This window comes from Aspergillus piperis, assembly GCF_003184755.1.
Source record: "Aspergillus piperis CBS 112811 unplaced genomic scaffold BO85scaffold_12, whole genome shotgun sequence".
Lineage (NCBI taxonomy): Eukaryota > Fungi > Ascomycota > Eurotiomycetes > Eurotiales > Aspergillaceae > Aspergillus > Aspergillus piperis.
The window spans coordinates 192,276-207,572 of record NW_020291602.1 but is presented as its reverse complement, the minus strand read 5'-3'; the positions used below and the strand labels follow the sequence as shown (position 1 = coordinate 207,572).

The 15,297-nt window shown below is 52.9% G+C and overlaps 7 protein-coding genes across 7 annotated transcripts; 5 read left to right on the top strand and 2 right to left on the bottom strand.

Moving 5' to 3' along the window:
* Positions 1 to 1,856: 1,856 nt before the first annotated feature.
* BO85DRAFT_460356 (serine/threonine protein kinase) lies at positions 1,857 to 4,758 on the top strand (the record flags this gene model as incomplete). Its single annotated transcript, XM_025661716.1, has 2 exons — positions 1,857 to 2,555; positions 2,608 to 4,758. The coding sequence occupies 2 exons, from the start codon at positions 1,857 to 1,859 to the stop codon at positions 4,756 to 4,758; spliced, it is 2,850 nt and encodes a 949-aa protein (XP_025514314.1).
* Positions 4,759 to 4,816: 58 nt separating this feature from the next.
* On the bottom strand, positions 4,817 to 5,900 carry BO85DRAFT_450410 (putative mitochondrial genome maintenance protein Mgm101). Its single transcript, XM_025660371.1, has 2 exons — positions 5,352 to 5,900; positions 4,817 to 5,262 (listed from the first exon to the last, which is right to left on the bottom strand). Exons 1-2 carry the CDS (start codon positions 5,873 to 5,875, stop codon positions 4,992 to 4,994), a joined length of 795 nt encoding a protein of 264 aa, XP_025514313.1. The 5' UTR covers positions 5,876 to 5,900; the 3' UTR covers positions 4,817 to 4,991.
* A 108-nt stretch (positions 5,901 to 6,008) lies between these two features.
* Positions 6,009 to 6,622, bottom strand: BO85DRAFT_450408 (uncharacterized protein). Its single transcript, XM_025660370.1, has 4 exons — positions 6,424 to 6,622; positions 6,326 to 6,357; positions 6,206 to 6,270; positions 6,009 to 6,144 (listed from the first exon to the last, which is right to left on the bottom strand). Exons 1-4 carry the CDS (start codon positions 6,492 to 6,494, stop codon positions 6,076 to 6,078), a joined length of 237 nt encoding a protein of 78 aa, XP_025514312.1. The 5' UTR covers positions 6,495 to 6,622; the 3' UTR covers positions 6,009 to 6,075.
* On the top strand, positions 6,387 to 9,261 carry BO85DRAFT_450407 (biotin--[acetyl-CoA-carboxylase] ligase BPL1). Its single transcript, XM_025660369.1, has 5 exons — positions 6,387 to 6,622; positions 6,737 to 7,373; positions 7,438 to 8,001; positions 8,051 to 8,322; positions 8,383 to 9,261. Exons 1-5 carry the CDS (start codon positions 6,571 to 6,573, stop codon positions 8,880 to 8,882), a joined length of 2,025 nt encoding a protein of 674 aa, XP_025514311.1. The 5' UTR covers positions 6,387 to 6,570; the 3' UTR covers positions 8,883 to 9,261.
* A 215-nt stretch (positions 9,262 to 9,476) lies between these two features.
* Positions 9,477 to 9,905, top strand: BO85DRAFT_48928 (uncharacterized protein). Its single transcript, XM_025663591.1, has one exon. It carries the CDS (start codon positions 9,566 to 9,568, stop codon positions 9,818 to 9,820), a length of 255 nt encoding a protein of 84 aa, XP_025514310.1. The 5' UTR covers positions 9,477 to 9,565; the 3' UTR covers positions 9,821 to 9,905.
* BO85DRAFT_423208 (cytochrome P450) lies at positions 9,624 to 11,705 on the top strand. The gene is made up of 2 exons (XM_025658004.1): positions 9,624 to 10,385; positions 10,437 to 11,705. The coding sequence occupies exons 1-2, from the start codon at positions 9,990 to 9,992 to the stop codon at positions 11,589 to 11,591; spliced, it is 1,551 nt and encodes a 516-aa protein (XP_025514309.1). The 5' UTR covers positions 9,624 to 9,989; the 3' UTR covers positions 11,592 to 11,705.
* Positions 11,706 to 13,753: 2,048 nt separating this feature from the next.
* Positions 13,754 to 15,052, top strand: BO85DRAFT_439507 (S-adenosyl-L-methionine-dependent methyltransferase; the record flags this gene model as incomplete). The annotated part of the gene is made up of 4 exons (XM_025658717.1): positions 13,754 to 14,481; positions 14,735 to 14,740; positions 14,896 to 14,982; positions 15,040 to 15,052. 4 exons carry the CDS (start codon positions 13,754 to 13,756, stop codon positions 15,050 to 15,052), a joined length of 834 nt encoding a protein of 277 aa, XP_025514308.1.
* Positions 15,053 to 15,297: the final 245 nt, after the last annotated feature.

Below are 15,297 nucleotides of genomic sequence, written 5' to 3'. Positions count from 1 at the left end.
AGTCTCAGGAACGGATTTGCCATTAACATTGAGTAATCCTTCAAAAACAGAGTGCCGGCACAGCCTAGTAATCCAATTAATTTTGTCGCCCCTCAGCTCTGATGGACTGGCCACAGTGGAAAACCGCGAGAGTTTGAGACGGGCTGGCCGAGGGACTAAAACGGTCTAGAAGCCACTCTGAAACAGCCGACGGAGTGACCTGTCATCTTTATTCCGGTACCAGTGTTAAGGAAGCATGTTACTGCAACGGGCTGTTCGATGTAAAAACTCCGATCTCCCGCAGATAGATCTTCACTGCTTGCTTTCAACTATCTGTCTTTACTGCAATATGCGATACACTATACAGAATGTTGTGGTGGTCCAAGTAATGTGGAGCCGAGAGTCTACTATTCCGACTTTACATCTTATCATACCACACAACGCGGCCAAATCTAACGCCTCCAATCCCACGCACTAGTCACAATATCGACTAGTTCCAGGGGCAGCCGTCTGACGGGCTGACAGGTGTGCATGATATGGTTTCAGTGAGATTGATTGCAGCAGATTTCAGGGGCGAGAAGTGGCACTGAACGGCAAATCAGCCTTACAAACTAACAACCTTACAAAGTTACAAGGTTCACTGTTAAGGTAAAAGTAAAGATAATGCTTGAAGGGGTATAGTAAACGACCGAGTTATTACAAAGTAAATGCACTAGCGTCAGCCACACAATCAGAACCACAACCCCGATATTTTGGTTAGTTTTGTGCCTGAATGAAATGTAGGGGACTGGTTCAGTTGTAACCAGGGAAATAATTAGCCAAGTTGAAAGGAAGACAAGAAACTGGCTGGAACCACCTGAAAGGATTGTCTGGTTCCAACGGTCGCGGGCCGTGGAAAGTGCGAGAGGAAGGAGAGAGAGAGAAAGAGAGGGAGGGAGAGGGAGAACCTTGGACAGAGCAATGCCCTAGACTGGCCGAAAGTAGGCAATAGGGCTTTGCCGGTATGGCTTGTGTGACGTTCCTCGTAACGTGACCGCCACCCTGACTAGTAATCATTTTTGTGATTCTACGTACTCACTTCACGCAATTCAACTTCCCAACTCAAAACTAGTGCCGTGAACTAAAATTCACACCAGTGGGGGCTGTCTCTCCCCTTCAGAATTCAGATCGATCGCCTTCAGGGACGCTGATAGGGCTTAGAGAGGCCTATAGTCTTGCCTATTATATCATCGCGACGAACAGAAAGGCACCACCAGCAGTCGCCAGTCCGACAGCAACTATGGGCCCAGGGAATGATCGGCGGATTCCAACCAGGCCAGCCTCCAAAAAGAGGATGACTCCATTATTGCACGCCAGTGACTTCAGCCCGACTGAAACATGCTCGCGTGGGTTGCTCCCCTCGATTTTCCCTCTGGCTTTCTGACACTCGCGTCTTTGACATTCCTTCGCCTGGCTTGTCGTTGTTTCTCTCCTTCATCGGGCCTTCGGCCTGTTCCCCCTTGACAGCGTTCTACGCATTTCATTTCCGATGCCTGTCCCTCTCGTTTCTTCTTTTCTCTTTCTCTTTTCCACCTATTCCCGATCCTTTAACAAAAATATACGTCCGTTCGCTGCCGCTCTAATTCACCAACTAACGTCTCAAGTCCTGGTCCAGTCCATGCGGTTTTACTTTCGCTCGACCCACCCGCTCTCCACACGAACCAGTGGACTCCAACACTCATTCACCCAGTCATTGTCAGATCCTGCCTGGACTGTGCAAAGCGATCTTACGTCCCTGGAAGTTAAGCCGACCAATTGCGACATCGCTCGCTAATTGGAGCTGCAGGGCAGCTTCTGGCCTTACTTTTTAGACCGTCTCTTTCCCTAATTCATTCCCAATGCCATTTTCAAAATTCATGTCCGGCAGACCTGGTATCACGGAGAAGCGGCTGTCGGCTCATCGCTTCCAGCAGCTTCCCGACATGGCCCCGGACAACATGATGAATCCCAACGACGTCACTATTGACATCCCCTTGAACCCGGTTCCCAGTCGGAATCAGACCGGCGCTCGCAAGACAAGTAGTAATGTGGGAGGATCGCCGAATCCGTATCAACCACCCGGCGATGACAAAGGCATTGACGGCGAGAAGGAGGGTTTGGTCGCGCCAAATCCCGGCATGCGCAGACGCATCGACGAAGGCACCGGACGTTCCCTAGAAGACCCCGAGGATGGCACCGTCACTCGCATGGGCCGCATCTACCAGGCCATCCTTAATTACTCGGTTCTCACTCGCTACTTCATCTACGTGGCCCCGCTCGCAATTCTCCTTGCCATCCCCATTATCGTGGGAGCAACGGTCGCGCAGGACGCGACTATCGGCGGCGTCACATTGCCGTGGTTCTGGTTCTGGATTGAGATCGTCTGGATCAGTCTGTGGTTGTGTAAACTTGCGGCCAAACTCTTGCCGTACATCTTTCAGACCCTTATCGGGTTTGTGAGTTCAGGAACTCGCAAATATGCTCTCATTCTACGCAAATTGGAAATGCCAATTGCAACCGTGCTGTGGTGCGTGGTTTGCTTGGTTACCTTTTTGCCTGTAAGTCTAGTCTGATTCCATTATACGTGCCATCCACTAACTTTTCCTCCAGGTCATGACGCAAAATCCCCATCAGCAAGCCAAGGGCGATACCTCTACCAAATCCTGGGAGAAGTCCATCAAGAACATCCTGTTCGCCCTCTTTGTCTGCAGTTTGATTTTCCTGGCTGAGAAAACCATGGTTCATTTGATCTCAATCAGCTACCACCGCAAGCAATTTGATGCCCGCATCAAAGAATCGAAGCGCAATGTGTATCTGGTGGCTCTGCTATTCGACGCCTCGCGCCACATGTTCCCCATGTACTGCAAAGAGTTCCAAGAGGAAGACGCGGCCATTTCCGACTCCATTCTTCGCTCCGCAGCCATCAAGACCCGCACTGGCAGCTCATCAGCGCCTCTGCGCCTCATCCGGGGCGTGGGCCAAAATGTCCACCAGTTCGGCAACAAAGTCACGGCGGCTTTTGGCGACGTGGCCCATGAACTGACTGGCAAGCAAGTTTTCAACCCCACTTCCACTCGGTCCGTCGTCACCCAGGCTCTGGAACACAGACGGACGTCTGAAGCGCTCGCGCGGAGAATTTGGATGTCTTTTGTCATTGAAGGCCGCGATGCTCTGTACTTTGACGATATTTGTGAGGTCCTGGGAGCTGGCATGGAGGCTGAAGCCGAGGAATGTTTCCACATGCTGGATCGCGACGGCAACGGGGACATCAGCTTGGAAGAGATGATCTTGGCCATCGGTGAAGTCCGCCGCTTGAGAAAGTCCCTGAACAACAGTCTCCACGATGTTGACCAGGCGATCCACGTTCTCGACAACCTTTTGCTGACCGTGGCGGGTATCATTGCTATTCTGGTCTTTGTTTCTTTCGTGACAAGCGGCTTCGGCACCGTTATCGCCGCGGGTGCCACTTCTCTGCTGTCTCTCAGTTTCGTCTTCTCGACCACCGCTCAGGAAGTGCTGGGTTCGTGTATCTTCCTCTTCGTCAAGCATCCCTTTGATGTGGGTGACCGTGTGGAAATCAGCGACAAGCCGTACTTTGTCGAGCGCATTTCATTGCTCTTCACCGTGTTCCGAAATGTCAACGATCACCGTATCACGCAAGTTCCGAACGTCGTCCTCAACACCCTATGGATTGACAATTTCACCCGTGCCAATGCGATGCATGAGCGCCTCACCGTCCCCGTCAGCTTCGAGACCACCTTTTCCAACGTCCAGCTTCTCCAGGAGGAGATGGAGAGCTTCGTGCGCGACAAGGACAACTGCCGCGACTTCCAGCCAGAGGTCACCATTGATGTGGTTGGTCTGGGCGACATGGACAAGATGGAGCTGAGTGTCTTAATCTGCCACAAATCCAACTGGTCGAACGAGGCTGTCCGAGCTGCCCGTCGCTCGAAGTTCATGTGCGCGTTGATCTCCGCTGTGCGCAAGGTACCTATCCGCGCCCCAGGCGCCAGCGACGACGACGATGACAAGACCGAGAAGGACGACAACAAGTCGGATGCTGGACACGAAGACCAAACTCTCCCCGTCCGCCAGGTTTCCATCGCCAGCGAAGGCATGCGTCGGGCTAACACCACCGCTGGCGTCTCATACACCGAATCGCGCTCGACTGGCTTCGATCTCGGCAACTCCCCTCAGTCGCTGCAGCGTCGTGGCATGGGCGCCTCCAGCTCCTACAGCGAAGGACTCACCGCAGAGCACGCAGCCCGGTCGCAGGACGGCTCACGCGACGGTCACGAAGTCGACCACTACCAGACACCCGTGGGATCCCCCGGTCAGGAGCGCCAACTCAATGTGACCTACGGACTCATGACCCGCGAACCGTCAACTGGTCGTCGCAAGGAGGGCCGCACTTCACACGTCGAGCCTGAACCCGAGCCCCAGTCCGTGGCTGCCCCTCGAGGCGATGTCCCGGTGCTCTCTGAACCAGTCCCTCCCCGTCATCGCCAGGAGGCGCAGCCCACGCTGCCCCAGGTCGCAGTGCCCCAGCCGCCTCAGCAGCCGCCCGAGTACTACAACTACCCGGGACAATACTACGACCCAACGGAGGACCCCTACGACCCAAACCAGCCGTTTGAGCTTCCGTCGATGCATGAGCAGCAGACGCCAGATGCACGGGAGCACCATTCGACACACCTGACAGAAACTGAGCCAGGTCGATATGTGCCGCGACGGCCGTACGAGGGAGCGGGTAACCAGTAGCCATGAGTGATGATGATTTCTTCCTTTCTTCTTTTCCTTGCAAAAACGGCCACTTAGATTGTTGCATATGATGTATTATTAGTATTTTATGAGTGGACTGATCTATTAGCATGTAATTCGCAATGATATCGTACATTAACCTGTTATACAGAATTTAGTGTATCACGTATTCATCATGAGACTTGCTCCCCACATAGAAATAGAATGAGAATGGAATGGAAGAGACCGGAAGACTAAAACTTGGTCTCCTTCCACGGATACCCAACAGTATCATCCTTCCTCACCCAGATCTTCGTCTTCCGTTTATTCACCACATGCTCCACAAACGCCTCGCGGGTATACTGCGCCTTGAACTTGCGAATCCACCTGGGATCCCACAACTCACTCGCAATGCCCAAATCCTTACAACACCGCACCAACGCATTCGACCGACATCCCTCCGTAGCCGTGGGGATTCCATCCGGGGAGAAGTAATCCTGTTCGCCGCGAGCAACTGAAACCAACCTACACCAACACACAATCACCAAATTAGCCTATCACCACTTCCACACCCATATCACACCCCCCAGGGAAAGGAAGTAGAAAATACTAACCGCCCATTACAAACAAGCGCATACTCCCTCGTGACCATCTTCGGCGTAACAATACTCTCACTCCTCGGCACAAGACCCCATCCACCGGGTCCAAACGCCTTATTCAGTATCCGACGGTATTTGATCTCGGGGAGGTAGAGGATGCCGTCGGGTTTGATTTCCACTTCTTCTGGGTCGGTCGGGGCGAGCAGGATGTCGGCGCATTCTTTCGGGAAGGGGGTTGCGCTGAGCCCGTGGAAGGAGCGCGTCCAGTCGATGCGGTCTTCCGTTGGGTTCGTGGGTGAGGGGGGCGTGTCGAGGAGGTCTTTAAGGGTGGGGGTGGTTTTGGGGGTGGAGGTTGAGGAGGTAGATGTAGTGGTGGTGGGCTTGGGTGTTGTTGATGTTGTGGAGGTGGTGGCGGCGGGTTTCGCGGTGTTGTTGTTGGTGGTGGTGGATTGATAGCGGGTTGTAGTAGTGAGGGAGTATCGGAGAGTTTTGCTAAGTTGGGGACCGCGCAGGGAGCGCGTTAAAAGTGGGAGGGACATTGTAGAGGGCTGTGGGGAGGTGTTGTGGTCGGGGATGTGGTGGGAAGGTGCAGCGGGAAGAGAAATGAAGTCAGAGCTGTATAGTATCACGTGATTACAGAGTAAATAGCTCTGGGGAAAGGAGGATGGAGGATAAGTGGAAAGTCTTAGTAGAATTGTTCTATTGTACAAATGGTCTGTGGTATCGGTATCGGTATCATTTAAGCATCCTTGGTCTGTGTGCGCTCGTCGTTGCCCTGACGTTTCCAGCACTCGCGGAAGGTTTCCATCTGATGCAATTTAGTGAGTGAGGGTTGCGAGATGATAATGGATGGGATGGGGATATTGTACCTCACTCTGGCACTGGCGCCAGTCCTTCTTTTCGAACCAGCAGTCGTTCATTTTCATTTGCTCCGCTGTAATTGTCTCTTAGCAGTAATTCAGAATAGGGCATGGAAGATGGCAATGTACCTGCACAGCCGGTGCTGAAGATCCGCTTGTCCCTGGATGGACTGTCAGCTCAACCAACGCTTTTCCCTTCCTCCGATCTTCGCATCCCAACAACTCACCATTCATCCGGCTCGTCGTCGTCTTCCTCCACCTCCACGGGCGGGTTCTCCCTTTTCTCCTGGTCCGACATTGTGCTTGCTTGCTTGACTGTCTGACTGCTTGCTTGAGTGGTTGCTCCGAGAGAGTTGCAGGTAGTTGCCGCAAAAATGGCGACCCCCAATATGACCGGCAAAAAGGTCAACGTTCTGGTCTATTCCGGTGCGTCACTCTCCCCTCTAATTCTCCCCGCTTCACCATCCACGATCCCATTGACTGTCACTCATAAAATACTATACACTACAAGATACTCATTATAACATACTTGATTTACAGGCAATGGAACCACCATCGAATCCGTCCGCCACACCCTCTACTCCCTCCGCCGCCTTCTAGCCCCCCACTACGCCGTCATCCCCGTCACCTCCGACGCCCTCCTCCGCGAACCCTGGACTGCTACCTGCGCTCTCCTCGTCATCCCCGGTGGCGCTGATCTAGGCTACGGTCGCGTTCTCAATGGCCCCGGTAATCGCCGCATCGAACAATTCGTCAAGCGCGGCGGCGCTTACCTCGGTTTCTGCGCGGGCGGGTACTACGGTTCCCGACGCTGCGAATTCGAAGTCGGCGATAAGACACTTCAGGTTATCGGAGAGCGTGAACTGGCCTTCTACCCGGGGACATGTCGCGGAGGGGCGTTCGCGGGGTTCGTCTATCATAGTGAGGCGGGGGCGAGGGCCGCGGAGATTTCGGTGAATAAGGATATCCTAAATGCGGGGATTGTGCCGGAGCGGTTCAAGTGCTACTATAATGGAGGCGGGGTGTTTGTGGATGCGCCAACTCTTGCTGATAAGGGAGTGGAGGTGCTGGCGAGCTTTGAGGAGGAATTGAATGTTGACTCTGGGGAGGGGAAGGCCGCCGTGGTGTTTTGTCGCGTTGGGGAGGGGAGGGTTGTTCTTACGGGACCGCATCCGGAGTGAGTATTTCTAAATCCTCTGTGGTTCCAGGTGGTCTAGGTGACGTGTGCTGATGAATGGTAGGTTCGCAGCTGCAAACCTGGATAAAAAAGCCGGTGGCCCCGACTATGCAAAGGTCGTGGAGGCGCTGGAGGCTGATGACAAGGCGCGCACGGACTTCCTCAAGGCATGTCTGGTCAAGCTGGGCCTGCAGGTGACGCAGAGCACGACCACCGTGCCGTCGCTGTCGTCGCTGCATCTGTCCTCGCAGGAGCCCGCCGAGACGGCCGATCTGGTGGCGTCATGGCAGGAGATCATCACCAAGGATGGCAATGAGGAGATTCTGAAGGACGAGAATGACACATTCCGGATTGAGAGACCCGGCGCGTGGAACCTGAGCCAGCTGGAGGACTCCCTCCCAGCGTCATCGCAGTCTACGGAGGGTATCGTGGATTACAACGCCATCGTTAAGCGACTGGTGGTGCACGACGACGTGCCATCATCGAAGCTGACGCCCTACTTCAATCACCATGCCTTCTACTCCAACCTCCACCAGTACCAATCGCAGTCCCGCGAGGGTGCATCCGAGTTTGGCTCCCACCTCGTGTATGGCGAGGTCGTCACCAGCACGAACACGATCTTGGAAAAGTAAGTAGACCTGTCCGATGGCAGAAGCGAGACACGACTGACGGGTCAGAAACCCCAAGCTGCTGCGCAAGCTGCCCAACGGCTTCACCGCCAGCGCTACGACCCAGGTGGCAGGCCGCGGCCGCGGATCGAACGTCTGGGTGTCGCCGGCCGGAGCGCTGATATTCTCAACGGTGCTGCGCCACCCGCTCGAGAAGATACAGTCAGCACCAGTAGTGTTTATCCAGTATTTGGCGGCGATGGCGGTGGTGCAAGGAATCAAGAACTACGACGACGGATATTCGGAGTTACCGGTCAAGCTGAAGTGGCCGAATGACGTGTGTAAGTGATCCTTTCTTACGATCTGATCGAGGGATTGGGACGATGCTGATCAGCCGACAGATGCACTGGACCCGGAGAACCCGGATAAAAAGCAGTACTCGAAAATCTGCGGCATCCTGGTGAACTCGCATTACTGCGCGAACGAGTACATCTCGGTCGTGGGCATTGGCATCAACGCAACGAACGCATCGCCTACGACGTCGTTGACGGCGCTGGCGGCGCGGTTCCTTGGGCCCCGGGCCGCCCCGATCACACTGGAGAAGCTGCTGGCGCGCATTCTGACGACGTTTGAGGAGCTGTATACGCGATTCCTGCGGGCCGGGTTCGATCGGGGATTCGAAGAGATGTATTACGCAGACTGGCTGCACATGCACCAGGTGGTGACGTTGGAGGAAGAAGGGGGGGTGCGCGCGCGCATTAAGGGGATCACGCGGGATTACGGGCTACTGCTGGCAGAGGAACTGGGCTGGGATGACCGGCCGACGGGCCGGGTGTGGCAGCTGCAGAGCGACAGTAACAGTTTTGACTTCTTCCGTGGATTGGTGCGGCGGAAAGTGTAGTGGGGATGAGACCATCCCAGCCAGTCCATTTAGCATGGAGCGATTTTAGTGACTAACGTTCTAAATTAGCATAGTTAGAGATCGGAAGTGTTGCTGGACAGAGATAAAGTGCCGGCAGGGCGACCGAAATGAGCGGCACGCACAGATACCGCATTGGGAAGTCGAGCGCGGGCAGAAACACTTGCATTTGCCTAATTCTGTAGGTGAAACCTACCTCGGACCTGGCATGGGAACAGCATGTGGTTGGGTTCTTGGTTCAGTACCCCTGGAACCAAAGAGTGAGTGAGTCATTCCACAGAACATGAAGAACTAGTTTACGTAGTGAACTATCATAATCATAATAATAGAAAGAGGAATGAATGGATGACTGAACACACAATGAGATTGTTATGGTTGGGATTGATGCAGTGGAGTGTGCCCTAAGATGGGGCCGGGAACACCCAATGCCATCAAGGCTAATATAGTGTGCAAACTGCAAAGTACATACTAAGTACAATGTAGATGCAAAGCCGTGATGTTGGAACCAACCAGTGTGGCTGCAGACTAATCATCCTCCAGGATGCATCTTTCCCGTAAGCCTGCAATCCGGTTGGCCCTGTTCGTTTTAGGGAGAAGGTATAGTGGTGGTGCACTATAGGCCAGGGGAATGCTTGTGCAGACTCGGCGGTAATAAGGATGAACAGATGGCGATATGTCCGGGTCAAACCAGATACTTTTTCTCCACCCCTGAAGCCTGTCATGGCCGGCCTCCTGCTTCCATCCAGTTGGAAGCTCCGAGGTTTCAGACTAGGGGTCGCCGGTACTCCACTGCCACGACTAATCATCTGAAGTTCCTTTCCAACGGTCCGATGTGTCCATACTGCTTTTTTGCTTTCTCTATCATGAGGATGGTCCGATCTGCCTCGGTTGCCGGCCACTCGGTTTGCTGGCCATCCTGATACTCCATCGTATTCACTTTGGTAGTTGTACCATAAATGAATCTAACTTCCCGCCCGGTACATTTATTTACCTTCATCAACCCCTCTTTGCCTCGCCAGTTTTGGCTTTTTCTCTTCACTCCCACTTTCATCTTCCTGTCCCTCTCTTCCCCCCACCTCAACCCTCGCCATGTCGACACTTTTGTTTGTCGCAACGGCCTCCCCCATCCTCTACCTCCTATATGTGCTGCTCTCTCGCTGGCAACATGCGCAAAATGCTCGTAAATGGAACTGCGGGAGTATTCCCTCATACCCCGGTGATGTGCTGGGCATCAACACCCTGAAGGAGGCGCTGGCTATGGACAAGGCTCGCCAGGTGCCCACAGTCACCCGCCGCCGTGTTGACATCATGTCCGCCCGCGAGAATCGCTATACCACTACATTCCACTTCCGTCAGCTGGGCACCGATGTCATCAGCACCTGCGATCCCAAGAATGTCCAGGCCTTGTTGGCCACTCAGTTCAAGGACTTTGAGCTGGGCCAGTCCCGTCGCAACGCTCTGCACTGGCTGCTAGGCAGCGGTATTGTACGTCCACCACTTTCTATGCAAACCATCACCCTTCTAACTCGTATCCAGTTCACTGCCGATGGCGACCACTGGTCTCGCTCTCGCGCTCTCCTCCGTCCCCAGTTCACCCGCGACCAGATCAGCGACCTCGATCTCGAGGAGCGTCACGTCCAAGTCGCCATGAGAGCCATGCCCGTCGACGCCACCACCGGCTGGACCGCCGCCACCGACATCCAGACCATCTTCTTCCGCCTGACCATGGACACCGCGACCGAGTTCCTCTTCGGCGAGAGTGTCCAGAGCCAAGCCGCCGCCCTCAGCAACGGTGCCATGCCCCAGGATGACTTCCCTGCCCAGTTCGACCGCGGTCAATGGTACTCCGCCCAACGCGCTCGCTTCGAAAAGCTCTACTGGATTGTGAACAACAAGGAAAGCCGCGCCATCAACAAAGCCGTGCACGCCTACGTCGACCGCTTCGTCTCCGCCGCTCTCAACTCCGACCCGGAGAAGAAACCCACCGGCCACTACGTCTTCCTGCACGGTTTGGCCGAAGCCACCCGCGACCCCGTCGAACTGCGCTCCCAGCTCCTCAACATCCTCCTCGCCGGTCGCGATACCACTGCCTCTCTCCTGTCGTGGTGCATTCTCTTCCTCGCCCGCCACCCGGACTACTTCAACTCCCTGCGCGCCACCATCCTCGCGGAATTCGGCTCCTACTCCGCCCCCCATGACATCACCTTCGCCAACCTCAAGTCCTGCCGTCCCCTGCAGAACTTCCTCAATGAAGTTCTCCGTCTCTACCCCATTGTCCCTGGTAACCGCCGCACGGCCGTCCGCAACACCACCCTCCCCACGGGCGGTGGTCCCGCGGGCACGGACCCTGTCTACGTCAAGAAGGGCCAGCCCGTCTTCTACAGCACCTACGTGATGCACCGTCGGCCTGATCTGTGGGGCGCCGATGCTGATGAGTTCCGTCCGGATCGCTGGAACGAGCGCAAGGCCGGATGGGAGTACCTGCCGTTCAACGGTGGGCCGCGGATTTGCATTGGGCAGCAGTTTGCGCTGACCGAGACGGGCTATGTGTTGGTGAGACTGTTGCAGCGCTTCGATGTTATTGAGGGCGTGGGCAAGACCAAGGAGGGTGAGATTACGATGCAGATGAGTCTGACAAATGCGCCGGGAGATAACGTGACGGTCCGGTTGCATGAGGATGCTTCTAACTAGTTGTTTTTTGCTTCTTACTGTTGTTGATGTTGATGATTGGATTGGGATACCCAATGTTCATATGGTGTTAGCGTATATAGATTGTGATTGGCACATTGCATTGCATTTAACAAACATTCTCTAGTACTATCGTACAACTCATACGCCCTGCAGAGCAGAGCAAACTAAACTATGGATGTATCTAGGCTCCAGCACCAGCAGGATCTCTCTTGAAACAAGGTTTACAAAAGGCAGTTTACACTCTCCTCACCGCCTACGAAATCCCTTCTCCACTTTGACAGGGGGCGCGCGCGCGCCGCTCTGTGGGGTGGGAACTCGGACAACACCGACAGACCAATTACATCCCAGGAAATGAGATTTCATACCTGCTTGTCAAGCCTGGTTAGGAGCAGATACTCAATCTGGACATTCATCCGTGGTTTATTTTCATAAAGACATAAAACCACTGCCACCGGTGTATTATGTAATAGTTATACGGGTTTGTGGAGGAGGCGATAGTTAGTAGATGACTTATTATCTAATTGGGTATTTATACATAATTCAATCTATTGGGAAGTTATTCAAAATGGAGAGAGAGAGAGAGGGTGAAAGCAGATGATGATTGATGATCTAGACTAGACTATCGGCCTCGCCGACGCAGCATACAGTTGTCCCATAGATACTGTCCGTCGAATGTCTCAGATTTGAGTTTACTTGCTGCTTGCTGCTGCTGCTGCTGCTGCTGCTTCTAGGTTGTGGTTTGTTCGTGTTTCGGGTACGGGACTCGCTTGCTTCTCTTTCATCTCTTATTCTGGTTCTGGTTCGGGTAAGCCTACCAGCAGTTTTCTAAAGTAAACGGGAGCTATTTCCGCCTGAGTTACTTTAGCTGTAGTCTGGAAAATGACAGGTCATATGCAAAGTGTAATTGGAATTCGATTGGTGTTCTGGAATGTTTGATACGAGGGGTTGAGTGGGTGAGGGGGAACTGGGAAACTTTGAGCTTGTGTGGATGTAGTGTAAGGGGGAACACTCTGAATTTTATTCATTATTGTGTCATATTGTACATACTAGGAACAGGTAGCGAAATACTCTGCTCTCTGCTACTAGGGTAGCGTACGAGTCAGTTACTGCTGGTTATAAATGAGCAAGGACTCGAGCATTAGTTGTGTCTGTGGTCATCTGATCTGAACCAGGGATCCTTGTCATGGAGATGCTCGGGCTGCTGCGTGAGCTTTGTTTCATTGACAGCTCTTGCTTACCCTGCAAGTGTGAGCTTACCCCGCAGTTAGATGCATGGGTAATAGGTTTGTAGGCTTGTTTTATGGTTCAGATGATTGTTTGTATTTACTTGCTGTTATTGGTTAGTACTTTTAGGGTGTGGTTGAACGAATCGGTGTTGGAGGTGCTTATGTATGTATATTTTAGGTGATGCTGACTGCATAAAGTGTATAATCTGTCAAATATGTGTAGTGCTCTATGTAGTAGTGCTGGTTATATTTAGAGTTGGCAATGCTGACTGCGTCTGCATTGGTTTGTGTGCTGTTTTCATCGTGGCATTGTCATACTCAGAAGGCTCGATTGTTCATAATATATAGCTGCTCGCTAGTAGGATGAACGATACATGGACAATGCTCGAATGAGGTTATTTCAGTATTTGAATCAGGGCATACCGTATGTCATGCCTAGTTTAAAAGTGTAATCATATATTATGGAGGAATAGTACTATCCTGCTTGAAGTTGTTACCTCCAATCTTCCATGTATCGGCAGCGGCAACGCGCTGTCACGTGCGGGTTGTGGAAGGCCCCAACGAGATCGTTGATCCGATTTCTGTATGTTTACAGTCAAGTACCCGCGCCTTCCGGATTGACAGCATAAGATGATATCAGTGCAATAAGCAAGTAAGCAGGATTTGACGAAGAATGTTCCTGTCCCGTGATACTTGAACGGAGAAGCCAATCATGTTTCCGCCGAGACCGGCACTTTCAACTAACCACTTCCATAGTAACATCATCTCCCACTTATATACCTCACATCAAATATAACCAGATATAAATACTTCTATACACCATCAACACCAACAACACATTCATCCACAGCCAGTAGCATCAAACCATCAATGTTCCGTCCTCGACTATCACTCAGTCCCCAGCGAATCACCCAACTCCTCACCCACCCGGCCAAAATGTCCGACTGGAGCGCAACTCAATACCTCAAATTCGCCGACGAGCGCGCCATCCCCACCCAAGATCTACTATCACACATCCCATTGCAATCTCCCTCCCACATCGTCGATCTTGGCTGCGGCCCCGGAAACTCCACCGCCATGCTTTCCGCCCGCTACCCATCCTGTCCGAGCATCGCCGGTATCGACTCCTCCCCAAACATGATCGCTCGCGCCAAGGAGTCATCTACATCTACATCAAACACCACCTTCGCTGTCGCCGACGTGGAATCCTACTCTCCCCCACCAGACCACCCCGTAGATCTCTTCTTCTCCAATGCCGTCCTCCACTGGCTGCCCCGCTCCACTCGTCTCCCTACTATTCGCAGACTCTTACTGACTCTTCCCCCGGGCGGCGTCTTCGCCTTCCAGGTCCCGGATACCTTGAACCTGCCATCGCATACTTCCATGCGGGAGGTCGCGAGGACGGGGCCCTGGGCGGAACATCTACGGAGTGCGCTTGTGGAGAGGGATGAGTTGGATGCCCCTGAAGAAATCTATGATGCGTTGGTGGATGTTTGTGAGAATCTGAGGATCTGGGAGACAGTGTACTATCATTCCCTTGGGGATTGGAGGGACATTGTCGAGTGGGTGAAGGGGACGGGGTTGAGGCCGTATTTGGATGGGTTGAGGGGAGAGGAGGAACGGAAGGAGTTTTTGAGGGTGTATGAGGGATTGTTGAGGGAGAGGTATGAGAAAAGGGCCGATGGGAGGGTGATGTTGAGATATCCCAGGTTGTTTGTTGTTGCTGTTAGGAAGTGATTTTCTGCCTTTGTTTGTTTACGTGGTTGGGTTGGAGGTGCGGTGTATGTATAGCTAGTGGGACAGAATGTAGTATGCTATGATCATATTGTACAAGCTTCCTGTGTATATGGCAGGCATGCATGCTGGTATAATTCTGAAGTTTATACGGAGTAGCTCGCATATGGAATTGATCGTCAGGTCCATGTAAGCCGTCACGCAGATACATAGCTTAGCCTAGCAAGCTTGCGGCTGGACTGAACCACTCAATTGATCCTGTGATACAAAATGAGATGCATGACTCAACAGTTTGAACCACAAATCTTGATCATTCCCCAGACGCCAATGTCCATTTATTATAGGAATGCCGGATTTGAAAGCGGATCAAGATCAAGAAACACAGTCACACAGAACTACATTACCACCTTGTTCAATGCCAATCACATTATGTAAGTGGTACGGATCGACAACCCTGAATAATAATATTAGCATTGTCTATACCCCAGTCCACCCACATAGATCTCAACCAATACAAGTCCCTCCTTCACAGCATACCCAACGGCCATCCCGATCAAGGGACCGAATACCCCGGGAAAATGAACCCACATTCCACACATCCCTTATACCACCTCAAATCTAACTAACCCTGACACGCGGATGATCCCCGCGTTCAAGGAACGCCCCCTAGCTAACTCAATCAAGGGCGCGTCAACAACAAACAGCCACACGGCGTAGCATCCCTCATTCCGCCCTGAAGAAATACT

Coding starts and splice junctions, on each gene's coding strand:
- BO85DRAFT_48928 (XM_025663591.1), top strand. CDS start 9,566: ATGGCGATATGTCCGGGTCAAACCAGATACTTTTTCTCCACCCCTGAA.
- BO85DRAFT_423208 (XM_025658004.1), top strand. CDS start 9,990: ATGTCGACACTTTTGTTTGTCGCAACGGCCTCCCCCATCCTCTACCTC. Junction 10,386..10,436: donor GGCTGCTAGGCAGCGGTATT/GTACGTCCACCA, acceptor ACTCGTATCCAG/TTCACTGCCGATGGCGACCA.
- BO85DRAFT_450410 (XM_025660371.1), bottom strand. CDS start 5,875: ATGTCCCTCCCACTTTTAACGCGCTCCCTGCGCGGTCCCCAACTTAGC. Junction 5,263..5,351: donor GCGCTTGTTTGTAATGGGCG/GTTAGTATTTTC, acceptor GTGTTGGTGTAG/GTTGGTTTCAGTTGCTCGCG.
- BO85DRAFT_450407 (XM_025660369.1), top strand. CDS start 6,571: ATGGCGACCCCCAATATGACCGGCAAAAAGGTCAACGTTCTGGTCTAT. Junction 8,002..8,050: donor ACGAACACGATCTTGGAAAA/GTAAGTAGACCT, acceptor CTGACGGGTCAG/AAACCCCAAGCTGCTGCGCA. Junction 8,323..8,382: donor GAAGTGGCCGAATGACGTGT/GTAAGTGATCCT, acceptor ATCAGCCGACAG/ATGCACTGGACCCGGAGAAC.
- BO85DRAFT_450408 (XM_025660370.1), bottom strand. CDS start 6,494: ATGTCGGACCAGGAGAAAAGGGAGAACCCGCCCGTGGAGGTGGAGGAA. Junction 6,271..6,325: donor CTTCAGCACCGGCTGTGCAG/GTACATTGCCAT, acceptor AGACAATTACAG/CGGAGCAAATGAAAATGAAC. Junction 6,145..6,205: donor GGCGCCAGTGCCAGAGTGAG/GTACAATATCCC, acceptor AAATTGCATCAG/ATGGAAACCTTCCGCGAGTG.